Source organism: Miscanthus floridulus, chromosome 12 (genome assembly GCF_019320115.1).
Source record: "Miscanthus floridulus cultivar M001 chromosome 12, ASM1932011v1, whole genome shotgun sequence".
Classification (NCBI taxonomy): domain Eukaryota; kingdom Viridiplantae; phylum Streptophyta; class Magnoliopsida; order Poales; family Poaceae; genus Miscanthus; species Miscanthus floridulus.
The window spans coordinates 62,463,714-62,486,398 of record NC_089591.1 but is presented as its reverse complement, the minus strand read 5'-3'; the positions used below and the strand labels follow the sequence as shown (position 1 = coordinate 62,486,398).

Genomic DNA, 22,685 nt, shown 5'->3' with positions numbered 1-22,685 from the left:
TCCTTTTACGAATAGTAACTGGCATGGCCATGGACCGTTGTGTCAGCGGTCAGCTGTACCATAATGTTCGTACCACTGCATGCAAAGCATGCACGTCGTAGGAGTATATACGTTTATTGCGTTTTAGTACTCTGCCAATGAGCATCCACAAGCACGTTTATGGTGTTTGTGTAACAAGCTACCTCTGTTGACAGATACTCTCGCTGTTCTATATTATCTGTCGTTTTTTATTTATGTGCCACAGGTTCGACTATATTTATAGAAAATATGTGTAATATGTATCATAAATATTAATATTTTTAATATAAAATTAGTCAAAGTTATTTCTCGAAAAGCGAGAATGACAGGTATTTTGCCACAATGAGTACGAAAGTAGTCAGTGAAAAAGAGCACGGAGTACGTTGGACACAAATGTAATGCAGGCTTTACACATCGAGTGTGTCCGAACTTCCTTGGCGTGGGAGAGTGGGATGCCCCACAATTATTGAGCAATTTGCAGGGAACAAAAGGTACAATTACTGCATTCTTGTGCCCTGATCCACCACTCCAGTAGCACACTCCCTCGGTCCAACTAACGGGTTGTTTGGTTAATTCCTAAAATTTCTGTTACATCGAATGTTTAGACACATGTATGGAGTATTAAATATAGACTAATTATAAAACTAATTGCATAACTTAAGACTAATTTGCGAGACGAATCTTTTAAGCCTAATTAGTCCATGATTTGACAACGTGATACTACAGTAAACATGTGCTAATGACAGATTAATTAGACTTAAAAAATCGTCTCGGAAATTAGCCTCCATTTATATAATTGGTTTTGTAATTAATCTATATTTAATGCTCCTTATTAGTATTTAAACATTCGATGTGACATGAATTTTAGGAGCGACTAAAGAACCAAACATCTCCTAAGTCAGTCGAGTATATGTAGCACCAATTATTAAAGATTAAGCAGCAAAATGACTTAGATGCCCCATAAAAATACTAGAGGACACTGATATATATAGTGTGAAACAGTGTCAAATAGTGCCGTAGCGTGTCTTTCTTTAGGACAGTTTTTGAATGCTATAAGCAGCCTGTTCGGCTGGGGCTGAAATGATCGTATACGATCATGAATTATTACTGCTGACTGGTTTGATATAAGAGAAAAATACTATTCTAACTGAAAATTTACGATCAGTTTACGACCAAGCGAACAGGCCGAAGGTCTTTCTTTGTGGGCGGAGGAAGTATGCTTCTACTCCTTCCATCCAGAGATGAATGCGATTCTAGAATTCAAACACTGTTCTAAAAAGTGCAACTCTAACCTAGAACTAGTATGGTGTCCTAAAAAGGAGTGTCACATATATATGAATGATCGAAATAAGAGTAGAGTTTTTGTTTCTCGTTAATTTTGATTCTCCACTAATGTTTAGACCACCTTGCTAATATCGTACTCCCTCCATCAAAAAAGAATGCAATCTAGACTTAAAAGAAGTCAAAATTTCTTAATTCCGGCCAAGGGCTTGTTCACTGCAAATTTTTTTGAACCCGATAAATAGTACCACTTTTCGTCTTATTTGGTAAATATTATCCAATCATGGACCAACTAGGCTCAAAAGATTCATCTCGTAATTTCCAACTAAACTGTGTAATTAGTTATTTTTTTACCTACATTTAATACTCCATGCAAGTAGCTAAAAATTGATGTGATTGAGAGAGAATGAAAAAACTTGAAATTTGGATGGCATCTAAACAAGGCCCAAGTGTACGCTTACTCCGTACAATACCGCTACAGGAACAGGTACTGCCATCACACCACCATCTGAGGAAAAGGCTCTTTAAAGGGGCTGTCCCTGTCCAGCTACCATACCAAGCTCAAGCTTGTCCACCACTTTCTTTCTCTCCCATACTCGCTCACTCATGCCCCCAATACCTCTTTGATCCTGATCCATCGATCAATTGATCACCACCACCACAACCCACACCTGCACGGTCGATCTTGTTATATGCGTGCATGGAGGGGAGCAGCCAGCTGTTGGAGACCTTCCTTCCTGCTAGCCTCTACGCGCTCAGTCCATGCGCCCCTCCGCATCCTCTTATTGCCCCGCTGCCGAACCAGCACAAGCTTCTGCAGATGCCGTTGGTCCAGGAGCAGTCTGCGAATAATCATGGCGTGATGCTCTCTTCGGATCACCACCACCACGGCGGCCTCCTGTACCCGCTGCTGCTTCCCGGCATCCCGTTCTGCCCCTCCGCCGCCTCCGCCGCCGCCACCTGCGAGAAGACCACCACCACCGGCTTCGCGGCGCTCGATGCCGGCGAGGTAAATGAAGCGACTCCCGTGATCCCTTGTCCCGTGCGCCCAGCTGGTTAAATGACTTGCTGATCTGGGCTGTTCCTTGATCGATCCTTGTAATCTTGGTTTTAGCAGGCGGGCCGCACCTCGGTGGCGAAAGCCGCCTCCGAGATCGCTAGTACCACCACCACATGCAACGGCCCAAGTTCCTGCAATTGGTACGTATGACCTCACCATAACCCACTTGTTGTTGTTGATTCTTGCACGCTTGGGAGCAATAGTTGAGTAGTGTGGTTGACCGAATGTTAGGGTTTGTAGTGCTGGGCGGGGGGTCGTTCTCGCGCTGACGAACTGATTGGGAGAATATCTACATCTGTTGTTGATGAGGTGAGCAGGTGGAAGGGCCCGGCGGCGGCGGGGCAGAAAGGAGGACGGATGAAGGTGAGGAGGAAGATGAGGGAACCGAGGTTCTGCTTCCAGACCAGGAGCGACGTGGACGTGTTGGACGACGGCTACAAGTGGAGGAAGTACGGCCAGAAGGTTGTCAAGAACAGCCTCCATCCAAGGTATACGCAGCAATATATGTATATATATAGTATATATATGGCGATCCTAACCCTAATGCCTCTTTCCGAACATGAATTTTCCCCACTGCTACTATGGGAATTGAGTTGTTTAAATTCCTTTCAAAAAAATGAGTTGTTTTAATTTGTCAATTTCTGAAATCAGCTAAACAGTGAAAATTGAAATCAAACCAACAACTTAGGTTGAGATCCATAAATTTTTAAAGTTTGAGCACACATATATATTCTTTAACTTTTTAGACTGGCCATATGTCCATATCGAAAATTTATCGCTTATATTTTTGCAAAAATAAATTACATTCTATATGAGCAAGCAATTTTATATACAAGTCTATATGTGAACCATGCAAATTCACATTTTGAGAAAAGGGCAGTAATAACAAAGATTGATGCCTAGCTTCATTGACCGATCATAGGAAAGATTGATTCCATGGGCATTTATGATATTGTTCAACTAGCTTATCCATGTGAAAGATCAAGGTTGCTAATAATATATCATATGGAATATTGTCGGACGAGTGAGTGTCGTCCAAATTGATGTGCTTGGCAATACTTTTATTTGTGTTTACAAGGGGAAACTGTTTTGTTGAGTTTTATAACATATGCAACATATTATCATGAACCAAATAGGCTGGGAGCCTGTTTAGTTCCCTTTCATTTTGCAAAATTTTTCAAGATTTTCCGTCACATCGAATCTTTGGACGCATGCATGAAGCATTAAATATGAATAAAAAATAAAACTAATTACATAGTTTAGACGAAATTCATGAGACGAATCTTTTAAGCCTAATTAGACTATAATTGGACACTAATTGTCAAATAACAACGAAAGTGCTGCAGTACCATTTTGCCAACTAAACACTACCTGGGTACTAAATTAGCTCAGATATATACACCTAAGGTGCCGTCTATATAATATTATAATTAAGTAACTTTATGGCTAAGTTGTTTATTTAGTAATATGACATTATGCACGTTTTTGTGGCAGCATCAGCGATAGATGATGTACAAAAGGCAGATCTGCTATGTTTATTTTATTTAAGTGTTTCTCTTTTGTTTCACCCAAAAATGCCATGCATTCGCCAAAATGTTGGTGCAGAAAGCCACACCAAGCAACCTTTTTCCCAAAGGAGAAGAGTCACACAGCCTGTACGTTTGGTTTGGCTGTGGCTTGTCGTAAACGATCGTAAATTTTCAGCCGAAACAATATTTCTCTTTCACACAAACCAGTCAGCAAGTACTTCTTCACGAACCAGCAACGATATGAATCAGCCAACCGAGCAGGCTGACAATGGAATACTACAAAATGAAAGGACAGATGCATTCATGCATAGTTGCTGGAACTCTAAAAGTATCAGTTTAAAGGATCTGTAAAAGACATCTTTTAATTTTCTTCCTGCTTGGTCTAAGTTCTGATCATGCACGCCGTCTACGGCATGTCAGCATGCACTAGTAAAACATATCATCATTCATGATCTGTAGCAATAGGACACACGCATGAACAGGAACGAGTGCATATGCATGCGCTGGGACAAATGCAAAATGGTGCACACATATTCACAACACAATTTCTTCAGACACTCGATGTGCCGTAGGAAAGGCACGCAGGCCGACCTGTCCATGATTGTTGGCCCGTAGTCTCTTTGAATTTTGTTCAGGCTACATGTGTTCTTGTAAGTGTTTCCTTTTGGTAGTAGATCGAGGCCTAGACGGTATAGAGGCTGAATCTATATGCCCTGTTTATATGTTTTCATCTCATGAGAATGCTTTTGATGAGTGCCAGAATACAATCACCCATGCATATATACTACTGGCCAATTAAAATTCACAGAAAATACAAATAGTAGCCTAGTGTACAATTAAAACTCCACCACGCATTCAACCTGCCTTGTAAAATTATCATTCTGGAAGAATAATTTTTTTTCGTGAGTTCTCATGCATAATTGAAACAAAGGTTGTTAAAATCAGGATTCTAGGTAAGATTTAATTGGATTTTCGTAAATTTCAATCCACCTTAGCCTTAAATAATATTTATCAAAACCCAATCACTTCTAAGGTCATCTATATCAATATTATGTATTGTAAGATCTAAAGATCTTATGAGATCGTGTGGAATTTTCGAATAGGATCAATATACTATGAAATTTGGGATACATGGCGGGAATGGTACCATTTCGGCTTGGTAGGACTGTATAAGATATACGATTCTAAGATCACGATCAGGATCCTGACAACCCTGATTGAAAGTTTGAAACCACATATTGGGGTCCCAAAAATTGATAACTTGTCATTATTTCCATTAGATACCCAGCATGGTGAAATATGTCACCAACCATTTTTTTCCCTCCATCCAAAAGCAATTCTAGGTTTGGGATGAGTCAAACTTTCTTAAGTTTGATCAAGTTTATAGAAAATCTTATCAACAACTATGTCTTGAAGTAGGTTTACTTTAAAAGTATATTTCATAATTAATCTAAAAATATTTATTTGGTATCATAAATGTTAGTAATTTTTTGTATATATTTGGTTAAATTGGAAACTGTAACTTCTTGGGAAGTGAGATTTTTTTCAGTATGAATCACTAGATTTGAACAGGGAAAAAAAACTGGATATATTCAGCTTGACAGTGCTTACTAGTGCTTGGTCGATCTTCAGAGGCCAAGGAGGTCTTCCTCTAACTTGGTGCAGCTAGATTCATATACAAGCACGAATTGTTTCAAAGCTTTAAACTTCATAATTTAATTTGTGGTTTCAGTTGGCTTTAAATTATCACTTTGCGTGCGTACTTCCAGGAGCTACTACCGGTGCACCCACAGCAACTGCCGCGTGAAGAAGCGAGTGGAGAGGCTGTCGGAGGACTGCCGCATGGTGATCACCACCTACGAGGGCCGCCACACGCATTCCCCCTGCAGCGACGACGCCGACGCCGACCACAGTGGCAGCTGCGCTTTCACGTCGCTCTAGAGATCGATGCGCGCGGGCGTGCAAAGCTTTACGTTTGTAGAAAGTAATCAATCAATGAATCAGCAGTAGCTGCAAGGTCCATCCTAATCTACTGGAGACTTTTGTTACACATGCATGATGCGTCAGAACACATCTGATACTGTTGGAACGGGTACGCGTGCCTGCTTAAAGCCTTTAGACATGGGCCTGGTTTAGATGCCATTCAAATTTTTCACTCTCTCTCCATCACATCAATTTTTAACCGCTTGTATGGAGTATTAAATGTAGGTAAAAAAAATAACTAATTACACAGTTTAGTTGGAAATCACGAGATGAATCTTTTGAGCTTAGTTGATCCACGATTGGACAATATTTATCAAATAAGACGATTGGACAATATTTATCAAATAAGACGAAAATAGTACTATGTTCACTTTTTTTCGCAATAAACGAGGCCATGGCTGCCATGCATGTAATAAGGCACAGAAAGCGAGGCCAGGCCACCTTGCTCGCTTGCTGCAGTGGCCTGTAGCCCTGTAGGCAGTACACACATTGGTAATCACGTGGGGTTAATTGTACAAAGAAGCCAGCACGTTGCTCATCATGCGTGCAGCTGCTAATGATTGCGAAACTGCACCACAGCAGTTGCTGCGAGCATGCAAGTAAACCAACATGAGCTCTCAGACAAACTTCCATTATTCACATGCATGTTCGTGAATATCTGACTGAATGCATCGGGAAGGTAGAACTTTGAGACTTATTCGCGGTCGGGAACGCAGCTAGCAGCTTGTACATAAATAGCACAAAAGATGACCCCTTGTCTGAAGTTTATTACCACAAGAAGAAATATGAGTTTCGACACGAATATCGGTGTGATAGAAATAAAAAATGTTATGGAATTAAGTTGTTGAGAATGATGGGTACCTTTATGATGAACATGATTTTTTTGTCAGAAAATACAACAGCATGACCTTTGAAAAAAATATACAACAGCATGAATGGGGGTACCTTTATGGCGAACACGAACTTTTTGTCACAGAAAATACGCTAACATGAACGGGTATGCGCACAGCAGTAGCAGTAGCAAGGCGGCCCGCAACAACCAGCATGCAAGGAGGGCCGTTTGCTATAGCCTAGCTTAACTGGGCTGTTGACTTACATTGGGCCAGGCCTAACAACAAGAGCCCGACAAGGCCTTCCACTAACTCCGCGCACACAACGGCGAGGTCGACGCCGCCGGCTGCTCACTCTGTCTCTGCCGGAGTGCCGGATCCTCCGCCCGCCGCTCCTCAGTCGACCCTCAGCTCCCGCCCATGCCCCGACCCAAGCCCGCCGCTGCCGCCGCCGCCGGCGGCGGCGGCTGGCTCTCACGGTGGGGGTGGGACCTCATGCTCGGATCGATCGCCGCGTTCTACGCCGTCATGGCGCCCTACACCAAGGTGGAGGAGAGCTTCAACGTGCAGGTTCCAGCCTCTAGTCCTTCCTTGTAGTTTTGTTGCAGTATTGTTGCTCCATTCGTCCATTGTTAGAGTTCTGGATTGGTCGCAATCGCATGCTCGCCTTCTCATCCTCCGGCGGCCGTCGATAGCCTCATCCCCCGCCTGGCGTGCCTCGTGGGCTCATCTCCTCCCACTCTGACTTGTGGGGCTTATTAACCCTTGTACCTAATTATGGGACGCTGCTATTCATCCTATGGTGTGGATTAATTTACTGCTCAACACGGTTGCGTCTGAGACTTCTTTTGCAGCAATTATTGTATGAACTCAGTGACTTTAAGGGAGTGTCATGGCGCAAAATGCCAACATCTTTTTAAATGCATTTGAATATGTTTAGTTGGTACAAGTTGTTTTATATTTGTTGGTAACTGATATGCAATCAGGCATGCTTATTCATGCCCATTTTACAATTATATCCACATATGTTGTGCAAGTTTCTAGTGTTTCACATTATCGAATGCCAATTTGTGTTTCTTTTGCACAATTACAAGTCCTGTAATAACTTTTAAAAAAATGGAAATGGCAGGAGTCCTTTGTCTTAGAAGACTTAAGTTGCATAACTTTTTTGTTTCCAAGGACTCAACTGCACTGCACCTGATAGTGTTGGATTTATTACTGTTGATGAGTACATGTTTCTTTGCCATGGCAACAGTCATGCAGATGCATTCTTACAGCATTTGCCTATTCATAACTTGAAGAGGTCTTATTTCCATATCCCAAACAGAATAAGTTTCATATCATACCTCAATTATGCAGAAAAAAAGCGGTACTGTAGTTCTTTTATGGGATATTGTGCTTCAGTGCTCTTTGTGTGAAAAGCAACATGTTTATTTTTTCTGGGATTATCCCGTGAAATCTGTGCTGTCTCTGTTGTTCATTGTATAATGATGAATACCTCTCCATTGCCGAGAATGAAGTTTAACTATACCTATACATAGTTTTACATTGTTACCCTTCATCTGATAGAATAGTTTTACCTTCTCTGTCTTGAGAGTAAACCTTTACTGTCATGCATTTCTGGTGATTGAGCTAATCACATAATTGATTTTTTTGGTAGGCCACGCATGATATTCTTTATCACAGTTATCACATCGAGAAGGTAACTTACTAGAATGCTAGCAACTCTCCAAATTTGGTCTAGTATAATATCCTGGTATTTATTGATTGATTTTTACTATGTTTTTTTTCGTGGTTTTATGCAGTATGATCATTTAGAATTTCCTGGAGTTGTTCCTCGAACATTTATAGGTAAAATTCATGATGGCATGAAACCCACCCTTAATTTGTGCAGCATGAAACAGTATTTTCTCAATGATCAATTTTTGGACTAATGATTCTTATAGCCTACCATCTATACTTTTAGCTCCAAGACAAAAACATGATTTCTTATACAACAACAACAACAACAACAAAGCCTTTAAGTCCCAAACAAGTTGGGGTAGGCTAGAGTTGAAACCCAGCAGAAGCAATCAAGGTTCAGACACGTGAATAACTGTTTTCCAAGCACTCCTATCTAAGGCCAAGTCTTTGGGTATATTCCATCCTTTTAAGTCTCCTTTTATTGCCGCTACCCAAGTCAACTTCGGTCTTCCTCTGCCTCTCTTCACGTTACTATCCTGGCTTAGGATTCCACTACGCACCGGTGCCTCTGGAGGTCTCCGTTGGACATGTCCAAACCATCTCAACCGGTGTTGGACAAGCTTTTCTTCAATTGGTGCTACCCCTAATCTATCACGTATATCATCGTTCCGAACTCGATCCCTTCTTGTATAACCGCAAATCCAACGCAACATCCGTATTTTTGTGACACTTATTTGTTGAACATGTCGTCTTTTCGTAGGCCAACATTCTGCACCATACAACATAGCGGGCCTAATCGTCGTCCTATAAAACTTGCCTTTTAGCTTCTGTGGTACCCTTTTGTCACATAGGACACCAGATGCTTGGCGTCACTTCATCCACCCTGCTTTGATTCTATGGCTAACATCTTCATCAATATCCCCGTCTCTCTGTAGCATTGATCCTAAATATCGAAAGGTATCCTTCCTAGGCACTACTTGACCTTTCAAACTAATATCTTCCTCCTCCCGAGTAGTAGTGCCGAAGTCACATCTCATATACTCAGTTTTAGTTCTATTGAGTCTAAAACCTTTGGACTTCAAAGTTTCCCGCCATAACTCCAGTTTCTGATTCACTCATGTCCGGCTTTCATCAACTAGCACTACATCGTCCGCGAAAAGCATACACCAAGGGATGTCCCCTTGTATGTCTCTTGTGACCTCATCCATCACTAATGCAAACCGATAAGGGCTCAAAGCTGATCCTTGATGTAGTCCTATCATAATCGGGAAGTCATCCGTGTCTCCATCGCTTGTTCAAACACTAGTCACAACATTGTTGTACATGTCCTTAATGAGCCCGACATACTTCGTTGACTTTATGTTTGTCCAAAGCCCATTTCGTATGTGTTTTTTTTTTTGTTGCAGACCTTGTAGTCTTGATGTGAAATTATAACATTAACATGATGTACCATCTGCTTTTTTCAGGAGCATTTGTTATCTCTATTCTCTCATCACCGACAGTCTTTGTATTGCATTTACTTCATGTTCCAAAGTTCTATAGTCTTCTTACAGGTGATCATTAAAGCTCTGTACATAATCTTCCTTGGATGTTTATCAGCCTGTTCGGGAGGCCGTATCGTATCGTGGATTATTTACTGTTGGCTGGTTTGGTGTGAGAGAAAAACACTGTTCCTGGCTGGAAATTTACGATCGTTTACGAGCAAGCGAACAGGCTGTATGCTATCTGATGTTTAATTTCTCATTGATGCAGTTTTGGAAGACTGATGTTTTTCTGTTTCCTTTTGTAGTTCGATTAACATTGAGTTGTGTCACTTTGATGAGTTTGAGACTTCTCAGAGTTCAGGTTTTCTTTTCTTTCTTCTCTCACTATATCTGACACTGAATACTGTCAGTGTGTTACTGCTTTCTGTTGGTATTGGTATTCTGAAAACATAATGGTTTACCGAAAATGAATGACACAAATAAATAACAGCATGGAAACAGCTCGCAGAAAGATGATCGAGAATTAAATATACTAAAGAAGTCTTTCTTGTCAAATTTAAATATAGTATCATGCGGACTTTTGGTACAATGAACCAAATTTAATTAAGACTGGTAAAGTTGTTCATTACAGTACGTACTGTAGAATGTAGATGTATGGTTCACTTGTCTGGATTCTAGAGCATCACACAGCAACAAGCTGCTCTTCTTTCAAATCCTAGCTTTTCTTCTGCCTTTTTTCCTCTTGGAAGTTGGGGCAGATATAATTTTGGCATGCATTGTATTGATTAGTGGTTGTGCTCACTGTGATAACTTTTTATTTAAGAGCTCATATTGGATTTCTGGTACTTTTATAATTGGATATCATGCTTCGGTTGACTGTCTTCTAAACAACCAGGTAAAAAAGAAGTTTGGCCATCAAGCAGAAGCATTCTTTGTGGTACTAACTGCTATCCAGTTTCACTTGCTGTTCTACTCAAGCCGTCCGCTTCCAAATATCTTTGCTTTAGCTTTAGGTAAGCACAGATCACACTGTATAACAAAGCTGAAAGCTGTTTCGATCAAGTTTTTGTCAACAACAAAAATGTAGGAGTTTGCGGGGAAAAAAATGTGACTCTTCTATGATTTATGTCGTGCAGTCAACTTGGCATACTCTTTCTGGTTCAAGGGAAGCTACCTATGTACATTACAGGCTCTGGTATGCCTTATGCCTTTTTTCTGATGCCTTACCTACCGAGGGAAGCTCGGTTCTCACCAAATTCAGATATAATCATTAGTTCTAGCACCAAGATATAATTCTTCGTTTCAGCACCAAGAATCTGAGTCAAAGGATTAAAGCTTTTATTTAATTAAAATCATACCGAACTATGTGTATTGTATAATTTTCGTTTTCTTGCAGATTGTTGCAGCAGTTGTTTTTAGATGTGATATGATTCTGCTTCTTGGCCCAATAGGGCTTGCACTTTTGCTCGTGAGTCTCTGACCTACGCAATGTCCAAACCTATTTTATTTCATTACTTGCATAGTTCTGCTTGTTTCTACAGTTTTACTTATATTTTCAACATTGTATTCCTTTCTAGGAAGTGGTACTGTTGTTCAGAAACATTTTATATTTTCAATATTGTTTCTACAGTTCTACAGTTTTCTATATGAATGTGTTGTTTAGATTTCTTGAATGAAGTTCCAAGCAGCTTTGCTCATACTGCTCCAAATTCAGCTTTGAGTTCTCAGACGTTCAGCAAGGGCGGGCCTGGTGCAAGCGGTAGAGTCTTACCGCCTGTGACCAGAAGGTCCTGGGTTCGAGTCACGGTCTCCTCGCATTGCACAGGCGAGGGTAAGGCTTGCCACTGACATTGCCCTTTATCAGGCGCGAATGTAATTCCTAGGTTTGTGTGGGGCTGTGTGTGTTGTGTGTTGTAGGGCTCTAGCCCCTTTCATTCTTCTTAATATAATGAGGCGCAGCGCTCCTGCGTTTTCGAGAAAAAAAGGCTTGCCACTGACACCCTTCCCTAGACCCCGCACAGAGCGGGAGCTCTTTGCACTGAGTTCTCAGACGTTCAGCACATCACATTTTGTGTTCATGTAGTGAGCTAGGGCAATATCTTATAGCCACATACCACGCCTTGCAATGATCTTGAAGTTGAAGTTGTAGGGTCGCTACGGTGTTTAAGAATCATCTGTACACCATGTTTTATTTGATGGTTTCATGCATTCTGTACAGTTGGTGCTGAGTTACTGTAATATATGAATTTCACTATGTTATGACAGAGCAGATCTGTTTCTCTGTTGGAAGCAGTAAAATATTGCATAAGCACTGCCCTTATATGCATCGGTATGTTTCTTTGTGTGTTGCCTTGTGTATTCTGTGATGGAATTGTCACACAAACCTGTAAGAAATTTTTTGGTGCACTATGTTTTCTTTTCACAGGATTTACCGTGCTAGTTGACTCTATAATGTGGCGTCGAATCCTGTGGCCAGAATTTCAAGTTCTCTGGTTTAATTCAGTTCTGAATCGGAGCTCAGAATGGGGTGTATCCTTCATGCTTTTGTGAAACTACATTTATATTTCTTTCCTCCCCCAGATATTAGTTTGCTATCATCTTCCTTTATGTTGCTTTTCTGCGTGTGCTGCATGTTCCGTTCAATTTTATGCATTAACAAAATAACAAAACATGATACACTGGTGCTGATGTGAATGACATACCTCTGTTCTCCTTGACTTAAGCTTAAGACCCATTCAATTCATTGGTACTTTACCTCGGCGCTTCCACGTTCCATGATTGTGGCATACCCTCTTTGCATGGTAAGACAGATCTTGCCTGATTAGAACTATCATATAATCTGTTTGAATTTTGAATGACCTACAACATATTGTTTCCAACATATTCGCACGTCATTTTTCTTGACCCTACGTACTCTTCTTTTGCTTGGAAGTGATGCCGACATATGACTAAAAACCTAAAGGATGATGATAATAAAAGCCATGTTTTCCATTTCCAATTTCGCTTTGAGATATTAATTGTAAGGGATTAATGCTATAAGGATTAACCAAGAACTTATTATCTTTAACTGTGTTTATAGGGACCATGTTTTCTTTAGCTTTGGTTGGATTTGGAAAAGCCCTTATTTCTAAATTTCTATGCAATAGCTAGTTGAGATTTGATGTATTGTTAAGGCATTACTGATTTACTGGTTGATTTGGTGGTTAATCTATACCGGAGAAGTATCTGACGAAGCCTTTCCATTCAATTTCAGGTTGGTGCTCTTCTTGATAGAAGGATAGTACCATACATGCTTCCGGTCTTCTTATTTGTTGTGCTCTATTCAAAACTTCCACATAAGGTTATTCTACATCTCTGGATAGTAGTCTGATTCTTATATCTGAAATCCTAGGCCAAAATTGCACATAGTGACTGTTAGAGTATTTACTTCCTCTGTTCTTGTGCCGCCATCTTCTGGCTGCCTTAAGCCCTTTGGGCTCTCCCATGTATGCATTAATCTCCTCTAGATATGTGCCACCTCTTCCAGGCTGGCTGGCCCTTTGGGCTCTACTCCTCTCTATATATGTAAACCTCCTCTGTTATTCATAATCAATACAACAGCCTGTTAGGCTTCGTTCTATCATGGTATCACGCTAATTTCGATCCCCGCCCCACCTCTTCCGCACCTCTCCCCTCGGCGCCCGCGCCCGTCTCCTCGGCCCCCGCGCGACCCCTTCGTGTCGCGCGCGCGCCGCCTCTGACGGCCGCCGCGCCCGCCCGCCCCCATGGCCGGCGACCCCTCCGCCAGCGGCATAACGGCCGCCTCCGCGGCTTAGCTCCGCGATGAGGCTCTGGCCGCCGCCAAGTCCCTGGAAGACGAAGCCATCTCCTTGCGCTCCATCAACAGCGCGCGCAGCAAGCAGCTCGAGGAGGAGGCCACACTCCTCAAGTCTGCCGCCGCCGCCCTCGATCAGGAGCGCGCGCAAGCCGACGCCCTGGAGCAGCAGGCCGCCGCCCTTCGCAAGCGCCTCCATGGCGACTCCCCCCGGGACGACTCCACCGTGAACGGCGACGACTTTTCCATCAACTCTGAAGCAGAGGCCATTGCCCGCCTGCACAGCCAGGCTGCTGCAGTCCAAAACATCAAGAACTTGATTCCAATCGTTCTTGCAGTCCTCCAACTACTCCAAGTGGCGCGGCTATGTCCTCCTCATCCTCGGCCGCTTTGCCCTGAAAGATCATGTCCTCAGCGACGTTCCTCGCCACACTGATCCGGCTTGGCCACGCATGGACGACGTGGTCGTGTCCTGGCTCTTCAACACCATCTCCCCCGACCTGCTGGACGTCATCCACGAGCGCGACGGGGTCACGGCTCGGGCTGCCTGGCTTGGAATCGAGCAGCAGTTCCTGAACAACCGCGAATCCCGCGCCATGCTGCTCGACGCCGAGTTCCGCACCCTCGCCCAGGGCGCCCTCTCCATCGATGACTTCTGCCGCAAGATGAAGAGTATGGTAGACGCCCTCGCTGATCTTGGCGAGCCCGTCAATGACCGTACCTTGGTGCTGAACATCCTGCGCGGCCTCAATGAACGCTTTCAGTTCATGGCCCAGCTCATCCCTCGCCAGAAGCCGTTTCCGTCATTCGTCAACGTGCGGGCTGATCTGCGCCTTGCTGAACTTAACATGGCCACTCCCCCGGCACCACCGTCGGCCCTCGTCACTTCCTCGACCAGCAAGCCACTCACCTCCGCGCCACTTCCCGGACCTGCTCCCACGCGCCCTCCTCAGCCGGCCGGGGGGGCCTCGTCTGGAGGCAACCGCGGTCGCCGCCGCCGTGGAGGCCGCGGACAGGGCGGTCACGGTGGACAGGGTGGTCCCAGTGGCCCACCCGGAGGGTCCCAATGGCCCTCCATCTTCAATCCTTGGACTGGGTCCATTCACATGTGGCCTGGCTCCAATCCCGGTGGCTCCCGTGGCCCTCCACCCCACGTCAGCGCACGGCAAGACCTGCTGGCCGGCCATGGCGCACAGCAGGCCCTGATGGCCGGTCCTGGTCTGTACCCGGCGCCCCCGCAGGCGCCTTCGCCGGCCTGGTCTCCAGCGCCACAGGCGCCCCCTTCTACGTGGTCGCCATCGCCATGGGATACTCAATCCCTCGCCAGCGCTTTCAGCACCGTCTCCCTCAACCCTCCACCGAGCACCTCGAACTGGGTGGTCGACTCCGGTGCCACCTCGCACATCGCCTCCAACCCTGGTATGGTCACCATGTCACCATCCTCTTCTTTTCCCCCCTCCATCATCGTGGGCAACGGTGCCACTCTCCCAGTTGTTGGCACTGGCTACTCTACTATTCCTGGTCCTTTTCGTCTGAATAACGTTCTTATCGCCCCTAAAATCATTCAGAACCTCCTTTCTGTTCGTCAGTTCACCACTGATAATCGTGTTTCAGTTGAATTTGACCCTTCTGGTATTTCTGTAAAGGATCTCCATACGAGGAACGTTCTCCTTCGATGTGACAGCTCCGGGCCCCTCTACACCCTCCAGCTGCCGTCTTCTCCTATCAGTCCCTGCACTCTTGTGGCAACACCATCATCGACTACTTGGCATCGACGGCTTGGTCACCCCGGCAAGGCTGCGCTTCAGAGCCTTGTTCAGTCCTCTTCCATCGCCTGCAGCAAGACCGAGGACGACTCCCTTTGTCATGCTTGTCAACTCGGGCGTCATGTCCGTTTACCTTTTTCTAATTCCTTGTCGCGTGCATCAAAAAATTTCGATGTTATCCATTGTGATCTATGGACATCCCCTATTATGAGCATATCTGGTTTTAAGTATTATCTTGTTATACTGGATGACCGCTCTCATTTTCTTTGGACTTTTCCTCTTCGCCTAAAGTCTGATACTTTCCCTACCCTCTCCAATTTCTTCACTTATGTGCACACCCAATTCGGCTGTACCATCAAGTCTGTCCAATGCGACAATGGGCGGGAGTTTGACAACTCCGCTTCTCGTGCTTTCTTTCTTGCCAAAGGGGTCACCCTTCGCATGTCCTGCCCCTATACCTCCCAACAAAACGGCAAGGCTGAACGCACCATCCGCACCACCAACAATGTCATTCGCACCCTGCTGTTCCAAGCTTCCATGCCCCCCTCCTATTGGGCTGATGCGCTTGCTACAGCCACCCACCTGCTGAACCGCCTCCCCACCAAGACCCTCAACATGAGCACTCCCTTCTTTGCCCTTCATGGCTCCCAACCCTCCTATCATGATCTCCGGGCTTTCAGCTGCACGTGTTACCCCAACCTCACCGCCACCACCCCTCACAAACTTGCCCCCCGCTCCTCCCTGTGCGTTTTCCTTGGGTACTCTCCCGATCACAAAGGCTACAAATGCCTCGACATCACCTCGAATCGGGTCATTATTTCTCGACACGTTGTCTTCGACGAGACAACGTTTCCCTTCTCCACTCATCGAGCTCACCCTCCTCCTGCTGAGCTCGACTTTCTAACTGACGACGCACCGCTGCCAGTTTCGTTCTTTCCTGCAGGTACCTCTGGGGCGGCTGGCACCCTGCCTGCTCCCGCACCCAAATCATCCGGGGCTTCGCTGGGCCCTCCACCCGGTTTCGCCACGGCGCCCCAGGCCTCGGCACCTCCAGTGCTGCCACCTTCGGCAGCCCCTCCAGCTCAGGCACCCCCCTCACCGGCGCCTCCTGTACAGCTGCTTCCCCAGCCGCACGTACAGCCGCCCGCTGCTCCAACCTTCACCAAGCCGCCCGTCGTGCATGTCTATGCGCGACGTGCTTCGACCGCCGGTCCGTCACCGGCTGCCACCTCGTCGCCAGCCGCTGACTCGTCACCGGCGTCCCCACCACGGCCTCCTCCCCGACGCTCTGGCTTGATTCCCTCCCCACCGCGCTACGTCAAGCAGGATCCTCCTCTTCCCATGGGCGCGGTTCCTATCCCACCGGTTGCCAACACTCATGGCATGGCAACCCGTGGGAAGATCGGCTATCGACAGCCCCGACTTGCTCTCCACGCAGCGGCGTTGTCACCGCTGCCGCGGTCCTGCCGGGATGCCCTTGCTGATCCCCACTGGCGTCAGGCCATGGAAGATGAGTTTGCTGCTCTGACGGACAACCACACTTGGGATCTCATTCCTCGGCCTCCTCAAGCAAATGTGGTCACTGGGAAATGGATATTCAAGCATAAGTTCCACGCCGATGGCTCTCTGGACAGATACAAAGCTCGCTGGGTCCTTCGCGGATTTACACAGCGACCTGGAGTTGACTATGATGAGACATTCAGCCCGGTCGTCAAGCCGGCCACTGTCCGCACTGTCCTCACCTTGGCTCACTCCCGGGACTGGCCTATTCATCAACTTGATGTGAAGAACGCCTTCCTCCACGGGATTCTGTCCGAAACGGTGTACTGCTCCCAACCCACCGGGTTTGTTGATCCTGCTCTTCCTGGACATGTGTGTCGGCTCAATAAGTCTCTCTACGGTCTAAAGCAGGCACCTCGCGCTTGGCACACCCGGTTTGCCTCTCACCTTCTGTCTTTGGGTTTCACTGAAGCTAAGTCGGACACCTCTCTATTCATATATCGCCATGGAACCGAGACTGCTTACTTGCTCCTCTATGTGGACGACATTGTGCTCACCGCCTCCTCTCAGCAGCTCCTTCACCGAGTTATTGCTGCCCTCAAGAATGAGTTCGCCATGAAGGATCTCGGTCCCCTACATCACTTCCTTGGTGTGGCTGTTCAGCATCGCAGTGACTCCCTCTTCCTGTCCCAGCGGCAGTACACCCTGGACATTCTTGCTCGCCATGGCATGAGTGATTGCAAACCATGTACAACACCGGTTGACACTTGTGCCAAGATTGCTGCTGCTGATGGACCCTCTGTGGCTGATCCCACCGCTTACCGCAGCCTTGTAGGTGCTCTTCAGTACCCACATTCACCCGGCCTGACATCGCCTACGCAGTTCAGCAAGTTTGCCTTCACATGCATGATCCCTGGGAGACCCATCTGGTTGCTGCCAAGCGCATTCTCCGCTACCTACAAGGCACCATCAGCCACGGCCTTGTCATTCCCCGGTCTACTCCAACTCAGCTCACCGTCTACACCGACGCCGACTGGGCTGGCTGCCCCGACACCCGTCGCTCCACCTCCGGATATGCAGTCTTCCTCGGCAGCAGCCTCGTCTCTTGGTCCTCCAAGCGCCAGCCCACCGTCTCTCGGTCCAGCGCCGAGGCCGAATACCGGGCTGTTGCCAACGGCGTTGCTGAGGCAACCTGGCTTCGCCAACTACTGCAGGAACTGCACCAGCCGCTGCAGTCCGCCTGCCTCGTCTACTGCGACAACGTCAGCGCCGTCTACCTCTCCACCAACCCCATCCAGCACCAGCGCACCAAGCACGTGGAAATTGACCTCCACTTCGTCCGCGAACGGGTCGCTATTGGGGCTGTCCGTGTTCTCCACGTCCCCACCACGTCGCAGTTCGCTGATGTCTTCACCAAGGGACTCCCTTCGACTGTCTTCATGGAGTTTCGCTCCAGTCTGAACGTTCGTGCTAACGACGCTCCGACTGCCGGGGGGGGGGGGGGGGTGTTAGAGTATTTACTTCCTCTGTTCTTGTGCCGCCATCTTCTGGCTGCCTTAAGCCCTTTGGGCTCTCCCATGTATGCATTAATCTCCTCTAGATATGTGCCACCTCTTCCAGGCTGGCTGGCCCTTTGGGCTCTACTCCTCTCTATATATGTAAACCTCCTCTGTTATTCATAATCAATACAACAGCCTGTTAGGCTTCGTTCTATCAGTGACTGTTATCTTTTATGTTTCAGGAACTTCGTTTCATAATTGGCTCAATTCCCATGTTTAATGTGTCTGCTTCACTAGCAGCTAGCAGACTGTGAGCAACTATCTTATCTACTGTGTACCAATTGAACAATGATAAATTCAAGCTGGGATTGTTAGCACCATTTTTCCTTTTGCCTCATTTCTTTATGAAAATCCATGTTGTTCAAGTGCCATTTCCTTTCCTTTTGATTTAACTAGTCAATATTTGGTTTTCTTCATCATTTCCAGATATAATAACCGAAAGAAAGCTGGGTGGAATTTGCTTTATATTCTCATGCTTGGTGCCTTTCTTGTCAGGTAGAATATTCTGCCTTGATGATTGTAACATTTAACTATTTTTTGGAATATCATAATATATTCAGCATCGATAACTTATATGATTCCTGTAGTCTAGGATACTCTACTGTGACTTTTATGGCATCCTACAACAATTATCCTGGTGGCTATGCTTTAAAGGCTTTACACGAAGCAGGTGAGGGCTATATGACTACTGTGGAATACATGAAACTGCAACACTTGTGTTCTATAGTCAAAACTACAAGTTAGGCGTAGGCGCGTCTATTTATTAAAAATTAACTAAGTTTGAATAAATTACAAGCAAAGAGTGACAAGTTGAGCACCTGTCTACTCTTAGTGGCCTTTGCTATGATCAGGTTTGTGGACAATAAGTGTTTCTTTGGCCAGATACCAGTAGCGATTGATGTTTGCATTCCTCTGTTAGCAGATTCTTCAGTGAAGGAAAAGATGGTACATATTGATGCCTTCACTGCGATGAGTGGGGTTTCTCGTTTCTGTGAAAATGAATATCCTTGGAGGTATGTTCCTAAATGGCAAAATTAATTCATATGTATGCTATTTTATTTTTTCTGTTGGTTGCTATCAAGAGAAATCTTCTTTCATTATTATCTATTAATATCACCAGTCCATTAGTTTTTTCTTTCTGGATTGTTGATTTTGGACTATCAGGTTAAACTTAGCTCATATTAGTTTTACAAGTACTCTTTCGTTGTAGGATGCAATTATTGTAATACTGAATCAGGCACGTCCCTTTCTTTGCAAACTACACTTTCACTATATTTGGCAAATTATACTTAGTCTCCTACATGACATGTCTGCCTTATATGCTTCCCAATTTTTGTTGTGGCATACTAATTTCATATTTGGAAGCAATGGAATTCAGAAATGGAGCTCAGTTTCTGTGCCCACCAGGACGACGCACCCTCTGGATATCCTAGACGTCCAAAACGGTACAAGTAGACAAAGAGAAACGGAGCTGTGATTGTCCCAATCCCCACCTGTGCCTCCTTCGTCTCGACCCCCGCATGCAAGCTGCCTTCCTCCCTCTTGATGAATCCTGTTCCCCCGCCTCCACTGCCCCTCCTGGATCCGGCAGCATCAGCGTCGCCAAAGGTGCCGCCCTCCACCACGGCCAACGCTAACCACTGCGAGCACGACTCCCCTGCTTCCATCCCTGTCCAACCGCAGTCCACCACCGCCATGGTGGGTGGCACCCCTGTCGCCTCATCGTTCCACCCGCCACCACCGCTGGGCCAGCGACCTCCCCTGCCATCCCTCTACAGCTGAAAGCCATCAAGATCGCCCAAACCCCAACCCGAAACCCTAACAGACCAGAGTTAATGGAGATCGCTGGACATGGAGAAGAAAGAGCTTAGCATCCTGGAGAAGAAAGGGCTCGCTGGTGAAGGAGGTTTACACATTCGTACCCCAAAAAGAATCTTTTGAACGGATGAATAACCCCATCAAATTTCTCTCCATCAAAATGATACAGGGTAATGGCCTGGATGTCCAGGGCGTGCTTCATCCTGGGTGCCATATAGTTTTCCTTCAGAAATGCTTACTTTCAAACTGGTCTTCTATTCATCAATGTTGAATGGGTGACTTGATGATGCGTCTGTCTTTGTTGCTTATTGCCGTGCATTCTTTTGATCTTAAATTTTTATACCACCATTTCTGAGCTTTCATCGCTTTACATCTAAATTTTTTCATGATTTTATTTTGCATAATGTTTTGTTGTCTGGCAGATACTCCAAGGAGGAAGAAATTCCCATTGAAGAATTTGAAAAAAGGAATTTCACCTATCTACTGAAGTGAGTTTATTAGTTTGTTTAAATGGACCATGCAATCATTTTGGATACCAAACAAGTTTTTTTAATGCTTGGAGCAACTTTTGTTCATTTGATAATATTTGATGGATTTGGCATCTGATGCTTTAGTACTCTATATCTCTCTTATCCTGGACATATGAAACAGTGAACACCGCTCCATTGGTGGCTACCAGTGCTTGTTTGCTGTGGATGGATTCTCCAGAGTAAAACTTAAACCCCAAATTCCCCCGCTTTCTCTGGTATGGTAACTAGCTCATCAAACAAAGCATGCAAATTTGGGACCCTGCAATGACTATTGTGCCACCAGTATATTCCTTATTCTGTCAAGAATTTACTGCCTCTTTGTTTCCACGTTTGCTGCAGGTGAAAGAACCCAAGGTGTTCGCACATGGGAATATGAGAGACCCTGACGTTCTTTCACTGAATTGGCCCGGTTGTCCTTGAGGACATTGAGACACACCCAGATTCCTGTCGCAGGACCACTAACTGCCAACAGTGAAGATGTGTTCAGTCAGTCTGTGTGATACATACATGATATATCTCTGGGTCAGCTACCTGCAGATCTAGATGAGGGTCCTCCCCCAGATCCCAACTCCGAAACCACAGCTTTTAAGGGACTGCCATTTTTAGGTGAAAATTTGTGTAACATTTTAGAGCCGGAAGAAAGTACACACGCATTTCCTGAAATGAATGGGGGGAATCATAGCGGTGTTGTTTAACAACTTGCTCAATTTATTTTCCCTTTTGAGACCGCTTTCAGAGTTTCTTTTATAACAAGAGCTTTCAGACTTTATTTGTCAGCTGGAGGAATACACTCGTGCTGGATGCATACTTGCTTGCTCCGTTCCTTTAAGACGTGTTTTCTATCTGCTGCGGCCCTGCTTTGCGACTCGTATTCGGTGGCAGGCTGGCCGCATTCGTGCTGTATACCCGGACGCTCGCTCGCAGTCGACGGCGACACGAAGCATGATCAGGTGGCCGCTTACAGAGATGGCTAGCCTCGAGCCCTGTCCTGTCAGTGACATCGCCCATCGCGTCTTTGAACCGCTGGACTATAGCTAGCTGCCTAGCTAGCCACTCGAGTCGCCAGCGGAACGATCGATCCGTGGACGGCAGCAGCCGTGTCGTCGCCTCGTCGGAATGGAGCCATGGAGACTCCGCGCCGCGAAAGGGAACGAGGGAGGGAGCCAAGCTACCGCCAACACGAACCGATCACGGCCCCCCGCCCCCCACCCAGCAGCAAATCCAGATGTGCGCCTAGTCTAATTCTCCCGCTACGGCCTTGTTCGGTTACAGCGGATTGTGCCAGGAATCATTCCAGTTCAACAATGATTATACAAGTTACATAAGAAATCCGGTTAGAAATAATTCCAGACCTCCGTTCCGTAAGAACCGAACAGGACCTACATGTGGACGGATATCATATATATCTATCTAATAATTCTATTCTAATCAGCATCATGTCACGGCGGGGCCCGCACGCGAGCCACAGGTTCCCAGCGAGCAAGATTTCTTCTCTTCCTTTTTTTTTCTTTTTTTTTTAATATAAAAAACAAAAACATTCTGTTTCCCCGTTGCTGCCCGTAGCCATGGTTGAACCTTCCGGGACATGTTTTTGTTTTTCCCCTGGAATTATTATCCGGTTGACAGGGCTCCTACTACCGGTTGTCTGCTATTTTGTCCGAGACACGCAGGTGTAGTAGAGTCTTTGCAAACAGCCTGTTCGGCTGGGTTCGTATATGATCGTGGATTATAAATTAGAATAATATTTTTTTTCTCGCACCAAATTAGCTAAACAGTTAGTAGTAAATAATCCACGATCGTTTATGACGAAACGAGCTGGCTGAAAGTTGA

At 45.6% G+C, this 22,685-nt stretch overlaps 2 protein-coding genes across 6 annotated transcripts; both read left to right on the top strand.

The window, feature by feature from the left end:
• The first annotated feature begins 1,871 nt into the window (after positions 1-1,871).
• LOC136496836 (probable WRKY transcription factor 50) lies at positions 1,872-6,040 on the top strand. 2 transcript variants are annotated; one of them, XM_066492589.1, is made up of 4 exons: positions 1,872-2,308; positions 2,417-2,499; positions 2,677-2,847; positions 5,658-6,040. In XM_066492589.1, exons 1-4 carry the CDS (start codon positions 2,000-2,002, stop codon positions 5,827-5,829), a joined length of 735 nt encoding a protein of 244 aa, XP_066348686.1. In that variant the 5' UTR covers positions 1,872-1,999; the 3' UTR covers positions 5,830-6,040. The 2 variants fall into 2 exon arrangements, with proteins under 2 accessions (XP_066348686.1, XP_066348685.1); XM_066492588.1 differs by having other exon boundaries at positions 2,414-2,499.
• Positions 6,041-7,029: 989 nt separating this feature from the next.
• On the top strand, positions 7,030-21,625 carry LOC136496835 (dol-P-Man:Man(7)GlcNAc(2)-PP-Dol alpha-1,6-mannosyltransferase-like). 4 transcript variants are annotated; one of them, XM_066492584.1, is made up of 19 exons: positions 7,030-7,271; positions 8,362-8,403; positions 8,507-8,552; positions 9,851-9,937; positions 10,174-10,229; positions 10,764-10,881; positions 11,005-11,063; positions 11,265-11,336; positions 12,134-12,197; positions 12,294-12,397; positions 12,598-12,669; positions 13,122-13,208; positions 18,690-18,757; positions 18,934-19,002; positions 19,095-19,177; positions 19,430-19,520; positions 20,748-20,813; positions 20,977-21,070; positions 21,195-21,625. In XM_066492584.1, the coding sequence occupies exons 1-19, from the start codon at positions 7,122-7,124 to the stop codon at positions 21,273-21,275; spliced, it is 1,509 nt and encodes a 502-aa protein (XP_066348681.1). In that variant the 5' UTR covers positions 7,030-7,121; the 3' UTR covers positions 21,276-21,625. The 4 variants fall into 4 exon arrangements, with proteins under 4 accessions (XP_066348681.1, XP_066348682.1, XP_066348683.1 ...); XM_066492585.1 differs by lacking the exon at positions 11,265-11,336; XM_066492586.1 differs by lacking the exons at positions 20,748-20,813; positions 20,977-21,070; positions 21,195-21,625 and adding an exon at positions 19,915-20,739.
• Positions 21,626-22,685: the final 1,060 nt, after the last annotated feature.

Excerpts from the sequence above, each read along its gene's own strand:
- LOC136496835 (XM_066492584.1), top strand. The coding sequence starts at position 7,122 with ATGCCCCGACCCAAGCCCGCCGCTGCCGCCGCCGCCGGCGGCGGCGGC. Across the intron at positions 7,272-8,361 it reads AGGAGAGCTTCAACGTGCAG|GCCACGCATGATATTCTTTA; the intron begins GTTCCAGCCTCT and ends TTTTTTTGGTAG. Across the intron at positions 10,230-10,763 it reads TGAGACTTCTCAGAGTTCAG|GTAAAAAAGAAGTTTGGCCA; the intron begins GTTTTCTTTTCT and ends CTAAACAACCAG.
- LOC136496836 (XM_066492588.1), top strand. The coding sequence starts at position 2,000 with ATGGAGGGGAGCAGCCAGCTGTTGGAGACCTTCCTTCCTGCTAGCCTC. Across the intron at positions 2,309-2,413 it reads CGGCGCTCGATGCCGGCGAG|CAGGCGGGCCGCACCTCGGT; the intron begins GTAAATGAAGCG and ends TCTTGGTTTTAG. Across the intron at positions 2,848-5,657 it reads AAGAACAGCCTCCATCCAAG|GAGCTACTACCGGTGCACCC; the intron begins GTATACGCAGCA and ends GCGTACTTCCAG.